Source organism: Manacus candei, unplaced genomic scaffold (genome assembly GCF_025592945.1).
Source record: "Manacus candei isolate 608988 ecotype Guabito, Panama unplaced genomic scaffold, ASM2559294v1 h1tg000037l, whole genome shotgun sequence".
In the NCBI taxonomy this organism is placed as follows: Eukaryota; Metazoa; Chordata; class Aves; order Passeriformes; family Pipridae; genus Manacus; species Manacus candei.
Window position 1 is genome coordinate 11,967,217 of NW_026138085.1, and position 19,396 is coordinate 11,986,612.

The following is a 19,396-nucleotide window of genomic DNA, read 5'->3' on the forward strand; positions in this document are numbered from 1 at the left end:
AGAAAACCCAAAATAGCTGTGTGCTCACTAAGGGAATGCTTCCAGTCAGTGAGATTTGGTTGTCTTTAAACAAGAGTACAGTTCCCAGGCATGACACACCAAAATTTACACTGCTAAAAATACCATGCTGTCAGACAGCTGGAACGGTGCTGATCTGTGGGGCAGCACCTCATGCCTTCCCCACAACACTGACTGTCACTGACTGCCTTCTCCTTAGAAGGGTCCAGGGGAGCCAGCTTCTTCTTGTTGCTGTTTTACAGAGGGTGAGATGGTGCCTCACTCCTTGGCTGACATGACAGTAAAACATCACAGCCTGAACTTGACACACCTGATTTCAATCAGCCATTTACTAGAACACCGTAAGAACAAGAATTAAAGCTGGACAGGCAGACAGTGCTTTACACAGTAATCTAATCAGATCTCATCAGGAGAGAACAGGAAATTTCTCTTCCTCCTCAGGCACTATTTTGCCAATCTCCATTTTGGGCTTGGAATCCAGCAGCTGACAGATCTGCTGGAATTAAGGGAAAACCTGGCTACACTGAGGTCAACGGGCCTACTGCAACAGATTTAGCTAGGGCCACAATCTCGCCCTAATAATAAAAATGTACACAAGGGAAATAAAATAACAGCACCAGTGATATTACTTCCATCTTCCCAGTGGCCTGGAGAGCTGTAACTCCATATTCATAAAGCAACGCCTGAGCCTTTGACTCAGTCAGTATGCTATGAAAGCACCAGATAATATGCCACCTATTCTCTACATGGGAATGTTATGCTGATCCAATTCCCTTTCTGCAATTTCAGAAAACAATGTCAGGTAAGACAGCTGAACCTCTCCTCTCAAACACACAATACAATGCTGCAGTTGGTGTGTGAACACACATTATCTGGGAATACAAGGTTTATGGTTTCCAAAGACTGCACCATGATGAGCCAATGCTTCCCAAGAGAGGGAAAAAACACAAAAGAGAGAGTTAAGCCTTGAAAACAAAGCTTGCTCCTGCAAGGCACAACAGAAATGAAGACCATGGGATGGACCAACGGAGAGAAGCTGGCTGGTTGTCTGAGCACACACTGAAAGGTGGGAAGAAAAAGACATAGAGAATCAGGGGGGTTCTCTGCATAACAAGGAAGGTGAGAGGATGAAAGCAAGGGAGACCAATAATTCAGGAAAATTGTAATCCTTTGTATTAGAAGCATCAGCTGCTCCTGCAGCTGGGACATAGTGCTCTATAGGAGATTAAGGTAGCTCATGGGGCACTGGGATCTGCATGTTTGCACAGCACCTTCTCTCACATCACACACCAGCACAGCCCCTCCTCACCGTCTGGAGCATTCAAGAGTAATGACAGCACTTTCCAATAATCAGAGAGTGGAGGGGAGCCCTTCCCTGCTGCTGCTTGGTGGGAGGCTGCTCTGGAACCCAAACAGCACACAGGGTGGACAGAGGCAAAAAATTCAAGCCATTGATCTGAAACTGCTCTGTGCATCAGCACATAGGGAGGAGAAAGAAGCCACCCTGTACTGCAGCCGAGAGCCTTAGAATTAAGCAGCATGTGCTGGCTAAAAAGAACCCCCACAAAAAAAAGCAGCAGAATGCCCGGCCTGTTTCAGTGTGGGCAAACGTGAGCTGCTGGAAAGTGGTGCGAGGATGTGCCTGGAATAAGCAGTGGAGGCTCACAATCAGCACTAACTTCAGCAACACAACTGGAAATGTTCAGAAGGGATCCCTGGGCAGCTGTACCCGAACTACACGCCTGCCAGTGGCAACATGGGAATAAGAAATGTGCTGCTGATATGGGGCACAGGAGATGCAGGCATTAGACTTGTGGACAGAAGTTATGGAGCACTTGGATTTGTTGGAAATCAGAAGCAATCCGTGTTGATGCTTTGGGAAAAGGATTTGGAAAAAATGCAATGATCTACCATCACCAGAATAAATGCAGTGGCTGTTTCCTATTGATGAAGCACAGAGTGAAGACCACAAGTACTGCCTAGTGAATTTTATTAAGGCTTTACAATCTCTTATTGCTCTTGAAGTACAATGTGCAATTAAGGGATAGAGAACCACACCACTCAAGATCTGAAGTACAAAGTACAGCTATATTTATGCCTATATGAGCCAGAGACATCCCTTTTTACTCTTCTGTTTCCCCATACCCCAAAAAATCAGAGACTATATATTTATGGAAGAGAGGCGTGAAGCAGTTTACTGAAGATTATGTAAGCCAAACCGAAGAGAAGCCAAAAAAATACTGGAAAAGAGGCAACATGATCTCAAATGAAACTGAGCGTAGATAAGTGCTGTAAAAAGTAGCATTTGCAGGAGGGAACAGTTTAAATGCTCCATATATACTGCTCCAAATTAAATGCATTTATGTAAAAAAAAAAAATGAAGTGGTTACGTAGGCAGCTATTAAGTTGTGTTTAGAAGAGGAAAGGCCCATTGTAACTTTGGGTAAAGCATTCAATTTTGCTCACATAATTTCAGGAAGATAAAAAAGACCAGGAAAAGCTGTAAGAGAAAAGAAGTATAGAAGTGACTCCAAAAAAAGCAAGAAAATCCACCTCGATGAAGTCCACTGAACAGAGGAACCACGGCTGTAGTTAGGGGGAACAGAAAGGAAAGGTGACAAGTGCCCCACAGAGACAGCTGTGAATGCCTGTTACCCCTTCTCTAAAATACAAGAACATACTCCGAGGTCAGCAGCTGGGATGGAGGAGATGGAGGAGGAGGAGGAGGAGGAGAATGGTTCTCTCAGAACATGGATCTGCAGAGCAGTTTGCCCGGAGCAAGCAGAGCTCATGGAACAAAGGAGGCTCATCTGAACACAGGCAACACCTGCAAGGACCACTGGAGCCTGGGACCTGCCTGCTGTGTCTGGGGATGACCTGACACAGGAAGACCTTAACCTGCAGAGGTGCTGGGTTAGAGGCACTGAGCTGCTCTGGATATACACAGGGCAAGAGGAGGAAGAAATGCCTGTTTTCTGCTTGAATATGGAAAGGATAGATGACTCTTCCAATTCCAATCTAGAAATTTGTTTTAAGGGACTGGTAAAACCCACAAAACTACAAACCAGCAGTTAGGGGTAGAAAGTTTGTTTCTAATATGAAGTTCACCTAATTTTTTTTGTCCCTCCTACATGCAGTGTTTTCTAGTGATGTTTGGTGTACGCATTTCATACAAGGAGCAAGGCTTCTAGAGTTTGATCCACCCTCCAGCTAAATGTTTTCTGAGGTGCTAAACACTGATGATTTCTCTCTTGGCTTGCCTGAAAATTTCTGCTCAGGAGGAAGCAGAGCCAGCTGATGACAGAAATATACACGATCCCCAAACAGAGAGGCAAGAGGCTCCTAAATAAACTTGTTTATTCCCAGTCTCTCAGCAACAGAGCCCTGGATTTTAAAATAAAGGCAAAATCCAGTAAAGAACAGTCCATGCATGGCCAAAAAAGGAATATGCTTAAGAAAAAAAAAGTCACGAAACAAACCCCCAAAAGCCCTCTATTCCTGGTGAGGCTTGAGAAGGTCAGATCCTATGCAATGGATTAAAGACCAGCAGTACAAAAGAGGACCTGCACCCACAACGCCCAGACACAGGGATGGATTCTTTGTTAAAGCTGGGCTGTAAATCTGGCACGCTCAGAATCTGAAATCCCATGTGATAATAAATAATGTGAAAGCAGGTACCCCAAGCCTAAAGCCAGAGCTTTAAATTATTTGACAGTGCACCTTTAACTACAAAAATCTCAGTCTGCTTCTAAAGGTAAAATCATAGCTCTAAGCTCGCCAGGAAATGTCATAGCTTCATAAATTCTATGAACAAACCTTCTATTCTTGCAATTCCAGCAGAATTATTAAATCTATCAGCCACAGATGAATGTATCAATTTATCTTAATTTCTGAAAATACACTGAGCCTCTTTCAGTGAAAACTTCATTTTTCTGTTGCACAATGAAAGAAAAAGGGGGGGTCTTTGCAGAGATTAATTAAAGCAAATTTATCCCTCCATAAATTACCATCTCTGGACTGAAATAAACCACAGTGTGTTTCAGAGGGGATAAGCAAACAGATGAATGAAGTAGTCTTATTTCCTGCAGATCAAGCAGAGTGACTGTCTGCTGTGGCACTGGAGACAAAGGGCTTACCCAGCTACTGTCATCACTCTTGGAAACCAGCATTTTCAGAAAGGAAGAAAGGCTGAATACTGACACTGCCCCCCCCGCAGAGAATGAGTGTGTTACACAATTTCAGTACATGCAACCCAAAGAGCAAATGGCTCTAATCTCTGCCACCATTACAGAGGACATGAGACCTCCAAGGTGACTTTATTACTTATGTTTTTTTGTAAGCAAATGATGGAAGAAAAGACTGTCTCAAGAACGTCTTTTCTCCCACTGTTTGCTGCCCAGTAGCTCACGGGGTGTATGTATGGCAATATGGGTTGCTGTGGTTTGATATCCTCTGAAATGCACAGGGGCATTGAGATTTAGGAATCTGTCTTAGAAGAGACCAGCCATGACTTTTAAGGGGAGACTTGCAGAATTTTAGCTGCTGAAGCTAAACTGCACTATAGTAGCAGTGCTGCCATCTTCTAGCCCTGTGCTGAGGCCAACTAGCTTAGATCAGTGGCATCCAGACACCTATAAAACTATATATTCAACTTCTGAAACAGAAACCCCAGAGTTTAACATAGAAATCTTTACTCCAGGCTATGGAAAGGATTCCACACTAGTCACCTGCCTTCAAGGGTCTGGGACATTCCAGTGGGTTTCCTAGATTGGATTTCAGAGTGCCATATTGCAAGATAACACAGCGTTGGTGGGTTACAGTGACATGTTACTACTAGTAAGCATTTTTAGTCAGCTGGCTAACTCTTAATTTTAAAGCCCTCAACTGAGCAGCTCAGTCAGTCAGTGAGTAACAGAACTGTCCCCAAGCCAGGCAGATAATGATCCAAAGTCACTGCCAGCAACAGTGCTATTACTCCAGTTGTTGGGGATTTCTTCCTGGGTAATTAACAGACCCAGTTCCTCGCAGCCAGGAGTCAGATGGATTGACTACAGACACAAAGTTGCTCTCAGCTCTGGGAACTCAAGCTGAGGGCTGAGGTACTCAAATGGGCAAACACTGAGCTGCTGGAATCGTTCTTCCCTCAAGGAGAGGAGTGTGTCGTCATCTTGCCAGGGTGAGCACTAAGCAGCCCAAGAGTCAGAGAGCTCCACACAAGCTGACTTACCCTTGCTGGGAGGAGTGCATGCATCGGAATCTGTGACCACAGAGTGGGGCCACCCCAGCTAATCATGCTCCAAAACTGACCCTCACAAGTGACTGGTCACACCACCGCTGTTTCTTCTGTGCACTATCTTACTACTCCCAGCTCTTTCACCTTTAGTCACACGCAAAAGCAAGGACAAGACAGATCATTCACATTCTGCGCCTCAGAACAATTCTTACTTTTCAAAACAAAAGTAATTTCCAGAGAACATGGCTCACCTTAAAGGATATTTCATACTGCTCTCCTCCCCATATCTCCAGACCTGCATCATACCCTCCCAGCTCCCAGAACCACTTTCTATCGACTGCAAACAGTCCTCCAGCCATTACAGGAGACCTTAAGGAAAAACCAGACTCCATATTACAAACACATTTAAAGATACAGATCTCTAACTAAACATTTAAAAAACAAAGCAAGATTTGACAAATATTCTTTTCACCACCCGGTGTTCCCGGTGCCTTTACAGCCCTGTCAGAGCAACAAACAGTTGTTTTGGCATTATCTACTGATTTCCCACTTGCAAAGGAGGAGGAGGACCAGATTAGGGTCCCTTCAGAACCAGCCAGTGCCTCTCCTCCAAACAGGTAGGAGTTCACCATTAAGTGACAGGACACAACCTCTCCCAGAGGGACCTGTGTGCTGCACACGTGGTGCTCTGCCTCAGTCGTATGATCAAGTCATCGAGTTTAACCTCAAAAAGAGTTTTGTTGACTTTTTCTTTTAACACTGTATAAGGGACAGCAGAACTGTCTTAGTGGTGGCAAGTACAGCAACAGCAGAACACAACTTCATCACAGATTTATGTCTGCAATGCACTGCAACCATCAAAATCGCTGTAATTATTCTGCTAGGTTTTCTTCTTCCCACACCTGAGAATGACATATAAGCCACCATTGGTTTGTTGTTTTTGGCAGAGCATTAAGGATACTAAGTTATGTTTGGAAGATCTCAGTAATAAATTACCACGTTAGATGTTACACATTACAGTTTTCAATGAAATGTTAACTTCTGTGGGAATTAAGGTGGCAAAAAAACCAGCAATGAAAAGCAGAGTGTTCACAGCTACTATACAATGCATTTCTTTTAAACCAACAAAGCAAACAGCTGCCAAAAAGCAAGTAGCTTAGCACCAGTTTCTGACTTTTACTATGCTGAGATGTAAACCAACCCTGTAACAGGGTGTTATTTCATTAGCTGGCTCTTAGCCTGCTGTGTTTCAGTAACTTACTCAAAGGGATCACTGGGATCAGGTTTCTGTAACTCAGGAGGAATAGGGATCCTCTTGTAGTACATCTCCCAGTCAAATGCCCCTCGCATTGCATCTCCAGCCTGAGTCTCGTATCCAAAGTGGTCATGATCAATAACATCAATCATAGGGCAAACGATAGTCTTGCGGTTTCGGGCAATGCGATCTGAAGATTGGAGAAACACGTTAGAAAACCCGCACCAGCTGGCTCCTTTGACCACGAAATTACAAAAAAAGAGCGTCAAAATATGAAGTTGTCCAGGAACGACACAGTTTTCTTCCCATTCCTTCTCTTTTGGGCAGATGCTCCAATTTATATCAATTTGTCTGCTACTTCTGCAATAATTAATAATTGAGATAAAAACACCAGGCAATCATCTCCCAGAAACAGAATAGGAAGACACAGGCACACTACAACAGATATCTGCACTGCCAAGCTAAAACCAGACCCTCTTGTGCTCACTGAGCAGTCCTCATTTTCACAAGCAACTGGGGTGTGACCCTTTCTGCATGGATCCAAATCCAGGGAAACAACTCACTGCACCACCCAGCTCTAATTGCTACACCAGGATCTGGCAGAAGGCGTTTCAGACTAATGGCATAACTACTCTCAGCAAGCCCAAGAAAGGCAAGTGTTACCTCCTCCCCTCCACCTTTTCTTCCAACCAAATACAACAACACAGGATTAATTCCTGCATAAGCATCTGGAATTTCTTAAATACTTTATTAGTGAGACAGTCTCTTGTTGGAAGTTAACTTTCAGAGCAGAGGCGACAAATGATGTCTCAGCTTCCAAAACACGTCTAACACAAATCCTTTCTGTGCTTTAAAATCAGAGCATACTCTACGTCTTCTCATTTAAATGACATTTGAGCTAATTCTGTCCTCCCTCCCAGGGGCTCATAAAGCTGCAAATGTTTTACACTATTGCCAGATACAAGCTGTAGTGAAAGCAAGGGGATAACCATCCAACAATCCTGTGGACAAATCTGACTTGTGTTTCTTAAACCTCCACCTGACTATTGTTGCCAAAGTCTATGTGACAAAGTCACACCTCAGAGAGAGCTTTAGCAGGTCACTTGCCATGGGCTTGTAAAGGAGTTTGGTACTGGCCAGAGGCAGACAGGTACCAGAAACAGATGACACTGTCCCTTCAATTAATCATCTCTGAAAAGAGCTGACATTGTCAAACTGATGACTCCTTAAAGATGAAGCACTGCCTTGGAAAAGAGTGCCCATGTTCTACAAATACATACCAGCAGCTCTCATTCACAAGAAGTATTTTCCACAGGCTCGCAAGTATTAGTTAAATATAGCTATATAGGAGACAAAACCCCTAAAAGCTACTTAAAACCTGTATGTACAGATCTTTTCTGTATGAGAAAGCCATTCCTCTCTGCAAGCTGGTGAATGACCATGTGATAGTTTACTTTTCTAACAAGTTGTAAATTATTTAAGATTTCATTTAGTGAGGCATGAGAAGAATATGATCTCTGCTCTTTAATTAACCAAAGCATATGACAGGGTTATTGCACAGTGTAGGACTGCAGAACAGAAAAATTCTTGTATTAAAGGCTACAAGTCGCCAACAATTCGCTTGAGTCTTTTGGTTGGTTTGTTCTCCCTTTTATGATGTTTCATGTTCCTTTTGTCCATTTACAGTATGAGAGGAAAGCAGTGGGTGGAAATAACCCAAATTTAACCCCCCCCCACTCACCTAACAGGGGTGGCAGCCAGTTCACGTTGGCCTCGCAGTGGGAATCCAGGAAGGTGATGACGTCCCCTATGGCCACAGAGGCCCCCAGCATGCGAGTCCTGATCAGCCCTTCCCTCTTTTTGGTTCGGAGGATTCGTACATTTGGGAACTGGGCCATATAATCCTCCAGGCGTTTCTTCAGGTGTTCTGCACGAAAAGGAGAAATTTGAACACTGTAACAACTAATTCCTTAAAAATGCGGCTCCGTCTCTACCAGAAGGGGATGACTTTGGAAGTACGACCTGAACAGTTAACAAATGCAGTAACAGGAAAAAGGAAGTAAGAATAATTGCTTTTAAATTCCAGGTTTAAAAATAACTGCTTAAGCGAGACTTTTGAAGATGTTCCAAAATCTTAGAAGCAATTAAACAGAAAAGAAAAAAAGAAAAAAAAAAAGGCACTAGGAGAAGACGAAGGAGTGCTGGATGAGAAAGAAAGCAGCAGAGGAAGAGGAAAAGGAATAAAAAAAAAACAGATGGCAGACCTCAGCTGGGATTCTTGGACACGTGTGGAAAACCAGAAGAGACACAGGGCAATTTACTTTCAGAAGTAAACTGCACTCAGTGCATCAGTGCGTTTAAGCTGTGTTTGGTTTCTTCAAAACACACAACATAACATCCACTCATGCATAAATAAAAACCAGCAAAAAGCCTAGTCAGACACCCCTCCAAGCCACAAGGCAGGTACAGCCACAGTGGGTGTGGGGGTGGCTTTGTTATGTGCTTATCAGAGCAGATATTTGCATTTAAATACGGAAATATTTACGCTGCTGAACATGGACTGGAGCCACATCTGAATTAGCACAGACACTGGCAGTCACCATGATTAACAAGAATTCAAACAGAAAAGCTGCAGAGGAAGATCACTGAGTGATCAAAACAATGGATAGCTTGTTCCAAAGTGGAGATAAGAAGCTTGGTCTACATAAAGAATAAGGGGCACACAGCTGTCTTTATATCAAAGAGTGCAGCAGCAAAGAAAAACCTAAAAATAGGCTGAGCTGACCTGGCCTCATCACTAATGGGTTGATCTTTCAGCATCTGAAGCTCTGACTTACTTGACAGCAAACCTCATTGAGAGCATGCCAGGGACTGTTCATTAATGCCCCACAGCACCCACTGCCATCAGCAACCCATGGAGGAAAGAAGCCTTGCTGGGCAAAACTTAGCTTGTTAAATCTAAGCAAACATCTTAAAATCTCACGCAACAAAACCTGAGTAGAGGCAATCACTGGAACACAAATAACCTCGCAGGGTTATTTGTCTTGCCTGCAGGGAACACATCCACTCCATTCTGTACAGCACAGTCCTCCTCAGCTTCCAAAGCAGGCATGAAAGGCAGGGGCTGGAAAGGCCAACAGCATGAAGTGCCCTTGAACAGGGCACCAGGGAGGCCGGGCATTGGAACAGCTCTCTGGAAAGAGCAAAGGAGCAAATAAACTTAACCCAGTTCTGAGCTCTCCCCCTTGGTGCTGACCTGGCAACTGTGGAAAGAGGCAGAATCCCTGTGACTAACACACATTCTGCACCTTCCCTTTGAAGCAGCCATCGCCCGCCTTCCTTCAAAGATCACCCAAATCAACTTCCTTGCCTTTGAGGTATTCCTAGCAAGCTCTTTGCCCTGTTCAAAGCTTTGTTCATTCCCCAGGATTTTCTTTTCACAAATCCATTTTAGTGTTTTGCCTGGCAGGTCTAATTGTCCCACAATATCTACACAGGTTTCCCTGCTCAATAGAGCCCTCAGGACTTCTTGCTGTCTAGTGTGCTTTTCCCTCATCCTTTTCAAATCTCTTCTGAATAGATCCTCTCAAGCAACCAGAAATTTTGTCCACTCAATTACAGATTTTTCAAATGAGGGCCCTCCACAGAGACCAGACGTATTATTAGCTCAGCTGCCTTCCTCCTGAGGCACTGGGTAGACTTAAAACAAGAGGAAAAAAAAAAAGAGCGAGAAATGAAAAAGCTACCACCACTGTTTAACATCAGAGCACATCCCTTGCCATTGTTAGTTTATCACAATAGACTGTTTCATCAGAGAGAACAAACAATCCTCACTTCAAGCATAAATCAGCTAAGCCCAAGACAGGAGGTAGACCTTAGTTAATGTACCCAAGACCAGATAAACAAGAGAGTGGCTGCTGGTGCTCATTAAAATAAAGGAGGGAACCATCACACACAAGCTCTTGCTCTGATTCCCCAACAGTAGGCACAGATACTGCAGCACTTGGAAGATCAGACCCCAAACCAAACCTCTGAAACACTGGAAAGTCTTAAAAAATCCAAAGCTCTCAAACAATGTAAAATATATAGAGAACTTCTGCAACAGTTTATTTTGACTGAAATGAGAAAACGAGACCGTGAAAGATCCCAGAGGTTTGTCTTCCATCTGTGTGCTGGTCATTTTACATTTCAGCATCATGTATCTTTCTGAACTGTTCTGATTTGTTGTGCAGTTTCATCTGTGCTGATGCCTGAAGGCAGCTGAACCAATTCCTCCAGGGGTAGGAGCAGAGCACGCTCAGCCTGCTACCAAACACGAGTGTGTTTGGGGATCTGGTCCCACACATGAACACACACACCCCAGAAGGTGAATAAAGAGTCACTGGGCTTGGCCATATTTGTCGTGACAATGACAGCTGCTCTGCCCCAGACTGACTGAGGACAGGTTGTTTTATACCTATTAATGAACAAGCAGCAAAAAACTGAGAGATTCCCCATTTTTATTGTGTTACAGGGGAAAAGAAGGCACAGGAGCCTGAGTTTTCTCAGGTGAGTAGTCTGCAAAGAGACAGCAGGGAGTCTAATCCACTGACTTCCCACTGCATTCCCAAATGCTGGGTTGGTTCTTTAGCACTTCTTCACTACATTTCCATAGTAAAAAAATAGCAAAGCATTTCACACTTGCAGTGGGTAGCCTGCTGTACACTGCACTGGTGAGAAGTGTCTCACATCAGTAATATTATGTCTCTGATGGCTGGGAAAAGTAAGGAAAAGCTGCAGGAACACCATCAGCACCCACGTATTCACACTGCTCTGCAGGGGACACACGGACTGAGTGCTGTCCTTCAGCCAGTAGGGATGATGCTCAGATAAACTGTTCCCAACTGCTGCAGAACAATCCACATTTGATCACTGCATTTTATAAGGTTAAGACTTCTGTATCATGAACTGCAAGTAGGCAGAGTTTATTGAATTTGCCTTTCCTAACTAAACAGTCACAGACTTCCAGGCAACCTCCCAATGTACAAAATTCTATAAAATGTACTCTTCAAAGACAGAGTTTTCTTATTTCCTTATCCCTGGGCTATTCCTACCACCCAGGCTTCTATATGCCCAGATAGAAAATACTTATTTCATTCTATTTCAAGTACTGGCACAATTTAGCCAATTTTTGCTTTTAAAAGGAAATATCAAAAAAACAAACAAGTGGCATTAACTGCTAGAAAATTTTATGGGGCTTTAAAAAAATATGCTATGGAATCTTGTCACACTGAGTAATTCTTATTACAAGGACAATTTTCTTTAATGAAAGTTGTTAGGTGAACTGGATGGATTCCAATGGCTGTGCCTACGCTGGGCACAGTAACACAGCCCAAATATATAAATGAGAGTAAGATTATCTGCAGATTAAAAACCAGGCTGGTAGCTTGCTAACAGACTTTGCAATAAACTTGATATACAGCGTATACATTAACAGCACCAGTCAAGAACTACTGCTTTCTTTACTTTGAGCTGTAAATAAAACTGTGTGAAGAGAGCAGAGAAGCTTCAACAGCCAGCCTGCTTTACAGAAGCAGCCCTAATGCTTTCCAGAACAACACATTTTTCCCCCCCCAGGTCAAATTTCCATGGTGGTCTTACTGTACTTCTTCCTACTGGCCTCATCCAAGCAAAGCTGCCCTCAGATGCCACTAGCCTGGTGACCATTTGTAGCATGGCAAGGGTTTTCCAAGATGGGAATTTCTCATGTCCAGTTGACTTTTCATTCCACCCACTGCACGCCCACCACCTGAACAGGCACCTGAGACATTCAAAACCAAACATATGCAGAAGCTGGAGGAGGACAGAAGGGTCCAAGGATTTTTTTTTTTTTGGTACAATTTAAATACATAAGAAACAAGAGAAGGTAGACATGGGTCTATGGGAAAGGTAGCACTGGAGTTTCAGGGTCCATGGGAATCAACTGTTCAAGTCACCATCCTGGAAGTAGTGGAGTCACCATCCCTGGAGGTGTTTAAGAGGTGTCTGGATCTGGTGCTGGGTGATGTGGTTTAGGGGTTCAGGGTTTACAGTGATAGCGCTGGGTTGATGGTTGGACCTGATGATCTTAAAAGTCTCTTCCAACCCTGATAATTCTGTGCTTCAGAGTCAAAGCAGCAGCTAACTCAATCCACCCCCTCACAGCAAACCATGCAGCCCCTCTCCAGGCAGCATCCCTGCCTCCTCCCCGACTTTTTCACATCCCATCAGCTCAGCCACCTTTTCTCAGAGGCTTGTGCCAAGTCACCAGTAGGTTTGTAGCCTACTTTGAACTGATTTGGCCCTGACCAAAGGCATTTCCCCACAGAAATCAGAGGAAGAGATCCAGCAGTTCTCCAGTTTCTAACATCTTTCCTGCATGCCTAAGTTCAACAGCTATTTGCCTCAAGAGCTGCTCTGCAGCACAAAGGAACCTCACTCCCTGGAGCTCACACGGTTTGGTTTTACAACTGGCTGCAGCTGCTGTAGTGACAGCTCACAGAGGAAGCCTGGCCTGTTTTGTGCCCTTTTCTCTTCCCCAAATCACACACCAAGACATAACATCTTTTTATGTATGTCCCTGCAACATCTCTGCAGTATTTGGCAGGGAAGGGAGTATCAATATTTGTCATTGAAAAAAAATTAACTCATTTTAAGTAACAGCCAGGACTTGAAACTATTAGAAATTTATGTCCTGAGAAAGAATTATGAATGAAACACTTCCCCTGTCCTACTAGTGGAACATTTCATGGTTCATATGATACTATCAGCTTTGGTTTCTGAATTTTACACTGTACAGCACATCTGCAACTCCAGAGCCCTTTGCCATATGTGTGTCATCAACCCAATCCAGAATGAGCAGCACTGCAGAAATCGGAAACATTCCCAGACACCTTCCCACGTTACTCAGATGCCACTGGTGACACCACAGTTCCCTCTGCCCTACAGCATCCTGCCTCCTGCTGAGGTGCTTTGCTTTAGTTTACACTCAGAAGGCTGAAGACATCATTAAGACAGGAGAGCCACTGCACTCTGAGAACTCAGGGAACTTTCCTGCTGAAGGGCACATGGCATGGGAGGAGAGGACTGAAGGATCTGTAGAATTCCCTTGTAAGTAGACAGAGCTGGTTTCCCTTCCCTGCAGGTTATTTTGGCTGCTTTCCAAAACCAAAACCTGAAGTGCCACTGCTCATGTGGCATTTATTTGCAGGTTATCCCAGCCTCCCATCCCTACCCTCCCACATACACACATACTTAAGATTACAAATGAATCCATTTATTTTTACTCCAATACTTAGCCCTAACGTGCTGTTTAACAATTTAAGAATGAATTATACTTCTTCCTGAATCCATCACAATGTGAAAGCCAGGCCTCCCTGAAATAGAAAATTCTAAATCATTGAAATTAACTTATCTCTCTGTTTTGGTGTAGATGAGTAATCCTTTGAAACAGCAAAATGTGCTGTTATCCAAACAGGCAGCACTTACACTAGTTTTAATTTTCTTTCAATGTTTTCATGCTCTGATCACTGAAGCTGGTTGGAAGGATAATAAATTGATTTAATAAATTGCACTATGAGCACCAGTCTCAATAACAGAAAACTGATTAGGCTGATCACAGCTTTCCAAGCTGAGTCTTCTTGCAAAGAAGAAAAAGCCTGGGATGGGAAAGAATCAATATCTGTTGTTTCACTGATTACAGTTCTCTGGTGGACTCCAGAAGTGGAAGGGGTCCAATTTCCACTGCCCACTGTGTACCAGTGTTGAGTCTCAGCACATCTTTACAAACAAAAACTTGGGGGAAGAGGGTTTCTGAGCATGGGACAATAGCTGAAAGTGTACCATCCCACTTGGTAATATACCAATACATATCATATACAATACATGAGCTAATAGAGCTAATAAATCATCATGGTTTAGACTTTAACAAAGGTTAAAAGAGTTTCTGAAAATCTCAGTGAATTTGTTCTCTTTCTCAACATTTTAAAACCAATCTTCCATTTCAGGTGTGGAAATGTTGGGCCCAAAAAATAAGCCAGACTGAGTTCTGGGACAAAGACCACTGGTGTGAGCCAACACTGTGCTGGGATAAACTTCTGCTGTCCTGTCTGCACCATCAATTACTTCAGTTTGCAAAAGGAACTTTCTCAGTGCTTCCTCCACCCCACAGCAGACATCCAACCCCTGCTCAGATATGGCTTCAGGAGATACCAGCACTGAACATGGAGACAAAGGTGTAATCTTAAAATGAGAAAATGCACATTTACTGGCATTAGCATATAAATACATTCAGACCCCAGGGAAAGTTTAGTAGGGAGGTACACAGGGAATAATCATTTTAGCTATAGCATAAAGTCTTAATCTCTCAGGAAAGTCTAATTTGTAAAGAAAGTCTATTCCAACTGCATATTTCTGAGAGAATCCAGAAAAATCCATTTACTCATCCTTCCTTCATGCTGTAAAGGTTTAAGCACCTTTTGTTCCTCAGGAGCAGTGCAACCAACCTGTGGTGTGTGCATCAATTCTTAATTCCTGCACACTGACTCCCTGGCCAACCCACAATATCAGTTTTTCCTCTTGTGCCATAACCCATCTTTCCCAGGGGAAACAGTTATTCTCATTAGTTTACTCTTCTGTCTTCCCATTTCATTAAATATGTATCAAGATTAAAGCACCCACTTAGGTTTTTCCCTCTTCTGTTGACTACATTTCATCTAAAGAGGTGATTTTGTTACTCTCAGACGTTTCCTGTTGATTGCTTTTAACCTCAGAGCTGCTGTGCTGATGTAGACACTGGAGAGCTGAAGGTTTTGGCCTACAAAGCCTTTGTAGCTGCTAAAACAGGAGTGAATTCCTTGCAGTACACTTAATATTCAGCTCAAGTTTGATGTAGCCATGGTGACTGGCAGGAAGGGCATTACTGTCCCAAATACTGCCTTCAACCCGAGGAGTCTGTGCCCTCATCTTAAGGCCACGTCAGTTGATTTGATTATCCAGTTGTTTAACCACGGGAATGTCTGTACTCTAAAAATCTTTAATTGCCTTGAACCTACATCATCAACTGCTCTCTGAGCACTGGAGAGACAAGCAGGGGTGCAAAAGCATCTCAGAAGTTTGTTGCAGAAGCTGCACTGGGAGAGTGTCAGGATACAGCCTCTGCTGACAGCTACATACTGCCTGGTGTATCATGAACCTAAAGCCTATGACCAACAGCAAGACAAAACTTACCATCATGTGAAGAGATGCAGGCACATGAAGTGTTAAGACATTTCATATTGAAGTATTTTGGAACATATCAAAGTTGCAAGATTAAAGCCTTAAAAGTCACTGAGTTTAGCTAGGGGAAAAAAGAAACAAACAAACAAACAAAACAAAAACAAAACAAACAAACAAAACCCAACACAAACCCAAACAAAAACAAACAAACCCAAAGACCCCAAAACAAACCAGTCCTCAGAGATTTGGCTTTGTACACGAATAATGCTGATAAAGGCAAAGAACTTCTTGGCCTGAAAGTATTTGCTCTGTGCAAACCATCAAAAAAAGAAATATTCCAGAAAGAGCATAAGAATTGACAGAGAATTCTACTCCAGACTTTTGTCTTGTTAGAGATCAGTCTGTTAGGTCCAAGATGTAACCCACTTGAAAGTGGCTTTGATTCAGTAGGAATGCACCCCTTTGGATCCCAAAGGCTCTGATCTCAAGTGTCTAAGTGAGGAAGAACAACTATGAAGCCTAAAATTAATAGCACAGACCCACAAAGTTTTTGGTCTGGGGTTGCAGTCAAATAGAAGAATATTGGAAATCTGATAATACTTCGTTCCTACAATAATGCTTATACATTAATAACCATGAATGACAAAGCAAAAATAGGTTTGTCTTGTAGTCTGTATGTCAGAGAACAGAAAACAAAGTATTTGGCAAATGAAAAAATTGTTAATACAGCTGCAGGGAAAACACACACATTTGACATGTAGTAACAAACTCTGGCATGTCAGAAGTATATTTTATAAACTCACACTCTACTCTTCTTCTAGACCTCTTCACCATCAGTTCCCAACACTCTTGTTTACTTAAGAGAAATGCAGCTATCACAGTAAGTCAGTGACATCTGCTAGAAAGGTCAATAAATCTATTAAAACCTGAAGCACAAACCCAGGCCTGTTCACAGCTGTGCTGATACCAGAACTAAACCATCTCATGGGCAATATAGTCCTCAACTGACACATTCATTTTGGCTGGATGACAGAGGGGAGGGCAGGACTGAAAGCTGAAGGTACCTGCTTTTAAATCCTGAGCCTTGGCTCCCACTGATCAGCACAGGAATCTACTGTGTTCCATTGGAGCATCCCTGGCATGGGGGTAACAATGGTCCTCTGGCACTTGGGAATCAGTGCTACAGTGACAGATTGGTGTGGCAGTTCTTTACTAAGAAACCATCACTGCAGCTAAAACTAGATAAGGAATGTGGTTTAAATTATCCACTTTTCTTTTTCAATTGCAGCAGCATTACCTTCCAATTTTCTCAAAGTGAAGAAGTTTCCACCTTTTATCAAAGTCCCTGTGTGGAACAGCTGCTTTGTTAACACCACCCCCAAATGCAGGTTGAAATAGCAGGAACTATGATTACCAGTAATAGATACCATATATGAGCACTGGCAGAGGGTGTTTGAATCACATTTCTAATTAACTTCTACAGAGAACCAGCTGTAAAGCATTAAAATGCTGATTTGCACTGCAGCTGGCAGATATCTAGATTTTTTTTGACTCCTAGCAGATGAGGACATGTACTTCAAGGTGAGGAGAATAAAATTAAAGCTATTTTCCTGCAAAGTTTCTCTGATAGAAGCTACATGCATAAGGTTTCTTAGTAGCAAGCAATGCACTCAGATTTATTTAATGAGCTGTAATGGAAACTCTGCTCTTCAATTATTTATTTTTTTAAAACTTTAGACTGCCAGACATCCTTCACTACACAATAATTAGCTAAGAAAGAGGTCACAGTAAACTGGACCTTTGAAAGCCACCTCATCTGTTTTCTAGAAGGATCCTTCAGCCACAGCAACTGATCTTACAGAAATAAATACAAGATGATGAAAAGTAAACTGGTTAGTTAATTTAGGCTGTCACAAACAAAGCTGCAGTAAACAATTGCAATGGGCCCTCAGGTCTCTTAAAACACTAGAGAATAAACTTTTAATGCTCTCCAGCCATTTTCTAATGAACAGTGCAGGTTTTAGATATCCCTTTATGGAGGGTATATGTGAGTACAGGCAGTAAAGACGCTTTCAAAATGAACACTTAGAAAAGGAAAACATAAAATCGAATCTCATCCACATCTCACTCTGATCCAAACAAGCTCTGTCACTGTTATCTAAAGTATCCCACACCCACAAGACACTGCCAGAAATGGAGAATAAAAAATTCCTCTCTTGTCATAAACTAAAATCAGACATCTGCACCAGGTTTTATTTTATTGCTCCACTTAGTGCTCACTAATGGAGTATTGGTGGGTACACAAATTCACTCCACAAATACACCCCAGCAAGAAAAAAGCCTCTTTATTCTGTGACATAATTCACAAAAATAATCTTTTTATCAGTTATTTGTGACAATAGTTGCCACAACTTCTATGAGAGACCTTGAAAGCAACACTTAAGAAAAGGTTGTGGAAAAGCATAGCTGCCCCCAAAAAGCTTGGCTTTTTCTTCTTTTCTAAATATGTTAAGGTAAAAATCTTTAAAAGAATCATATTGATAATTCAGCAAGAAATGCTCTCACCACTTTGTCCTAAGCACAGCCACTCCATATTCTGAGATGTACTAACCAGATGCACTTATCGCATTTAAGAGAAAAAAAAAAATTACTTTTACAGTGCATGTGCCTAAAGATGAAAAGATAATCTCTTTAGATGCATAAATCCTTTACTGGTCCATTTAAAGATCAAAAAGAACTCAAGTATTAAACCTTTTTCTATTTCAGATACTAAGAACATGATTTCTTTCAATTAAGGCCTGGCAGATGTGGTTAATGGAACAGAGCTGTATTTGCTACATACCTGATGCTGCACCAAATGACACATTAATCACCCCTTGCCTTCTCCCTCACTCCAATACTTAGTGACTTCTGCCCTGCAGACCAAATTACACTGCTCGTGGTTCAGCCAAGTTGCCTTACTCACATTTGTTTTTCCATTCAGATTATCCCACATCCCCAGAATTACTTGCACTCCTATAAAAAGAGAGGTTTAAAATGCCACGGGGATTTTTCTGTAAAGGGAAGAAGGGGGATTTGGCTGTGTCTCCCTCTGACACTTGGGAACAGTTGGGCTCCAAGATTCCCGTGCCAGTGGATGTCCAAGCCAGCTACAGGGAGTTTTGACGGCACAAGGCGCAAAGCAAAGGAAGCTGATGGGCCCTGCGTGAGGGGAGAAGGCAAAGGAAGAGGAATATGTTGGTCAAAACTCAGGGCTGAGATGACACTCCTTAGGTAACACACCCCTTGGACTCCTCTATTAAAAGGCCTAAAAGCCCCTTGCTGCCTTTCAAAGATGAGCAGTGGCCACATGCCAGCTTTTGGGCTCACAATGCTCCGCTGTTCCCCAAAGAGCAGCTCTGCACAAAGTCCTGCTGAACACACACAGCCAAGAAAAAAGGGATTAAAAGTAGGGAAAGAATAAGAAAAATTTTAAAATGGCTGAACGAATAAATAGAATAGAATCCTAAATAAAGTTTTCGCAGATTAAGATAAGGCCCAAGGTAACAGGGTAGTCATGGAAGAAAGATGAAGCTGAAATCCATAACCTTCCTAATGACCACCCAAGGGAAAATGAGATCCCATACACATTACTCAGAACAAAACTGTCTCCTTGA

At 42.6% G+C, this 19,396-nt stretch overlaps 1 protein-coding gene across 1 annotated transcript in view; it reads right to left on the bottom strand.

Moving 5' to 3' along the window:
- Nucleotides 1–19,396, bottom strand: part of GALNT10 (polypeptide N-acetylgalactosaminyltransferase 10) — an 82,462-nt gene that overhangs the window by 13,584 nt on the left and 49,482 nt on the right. The window contains exons 5-7 of the mRNA XM_051793467.1: nt 8,248–8,433; nt 6,513–6,696; nt 5,503–5,620 (exon numbers count right to left, since the gene is read on the bottom strand). Coding sequence (XP_051649427.1) covers nt 5,503–5,620; nt 6,513–6,696; nt 8,248–8,433 — 488 coding nt within the window. The remainder of the gene's footprint in view (nt 1–5,502; nt 5,621–6,512; nt 6,697–8,247; nt 8,434–19,396) is intronic.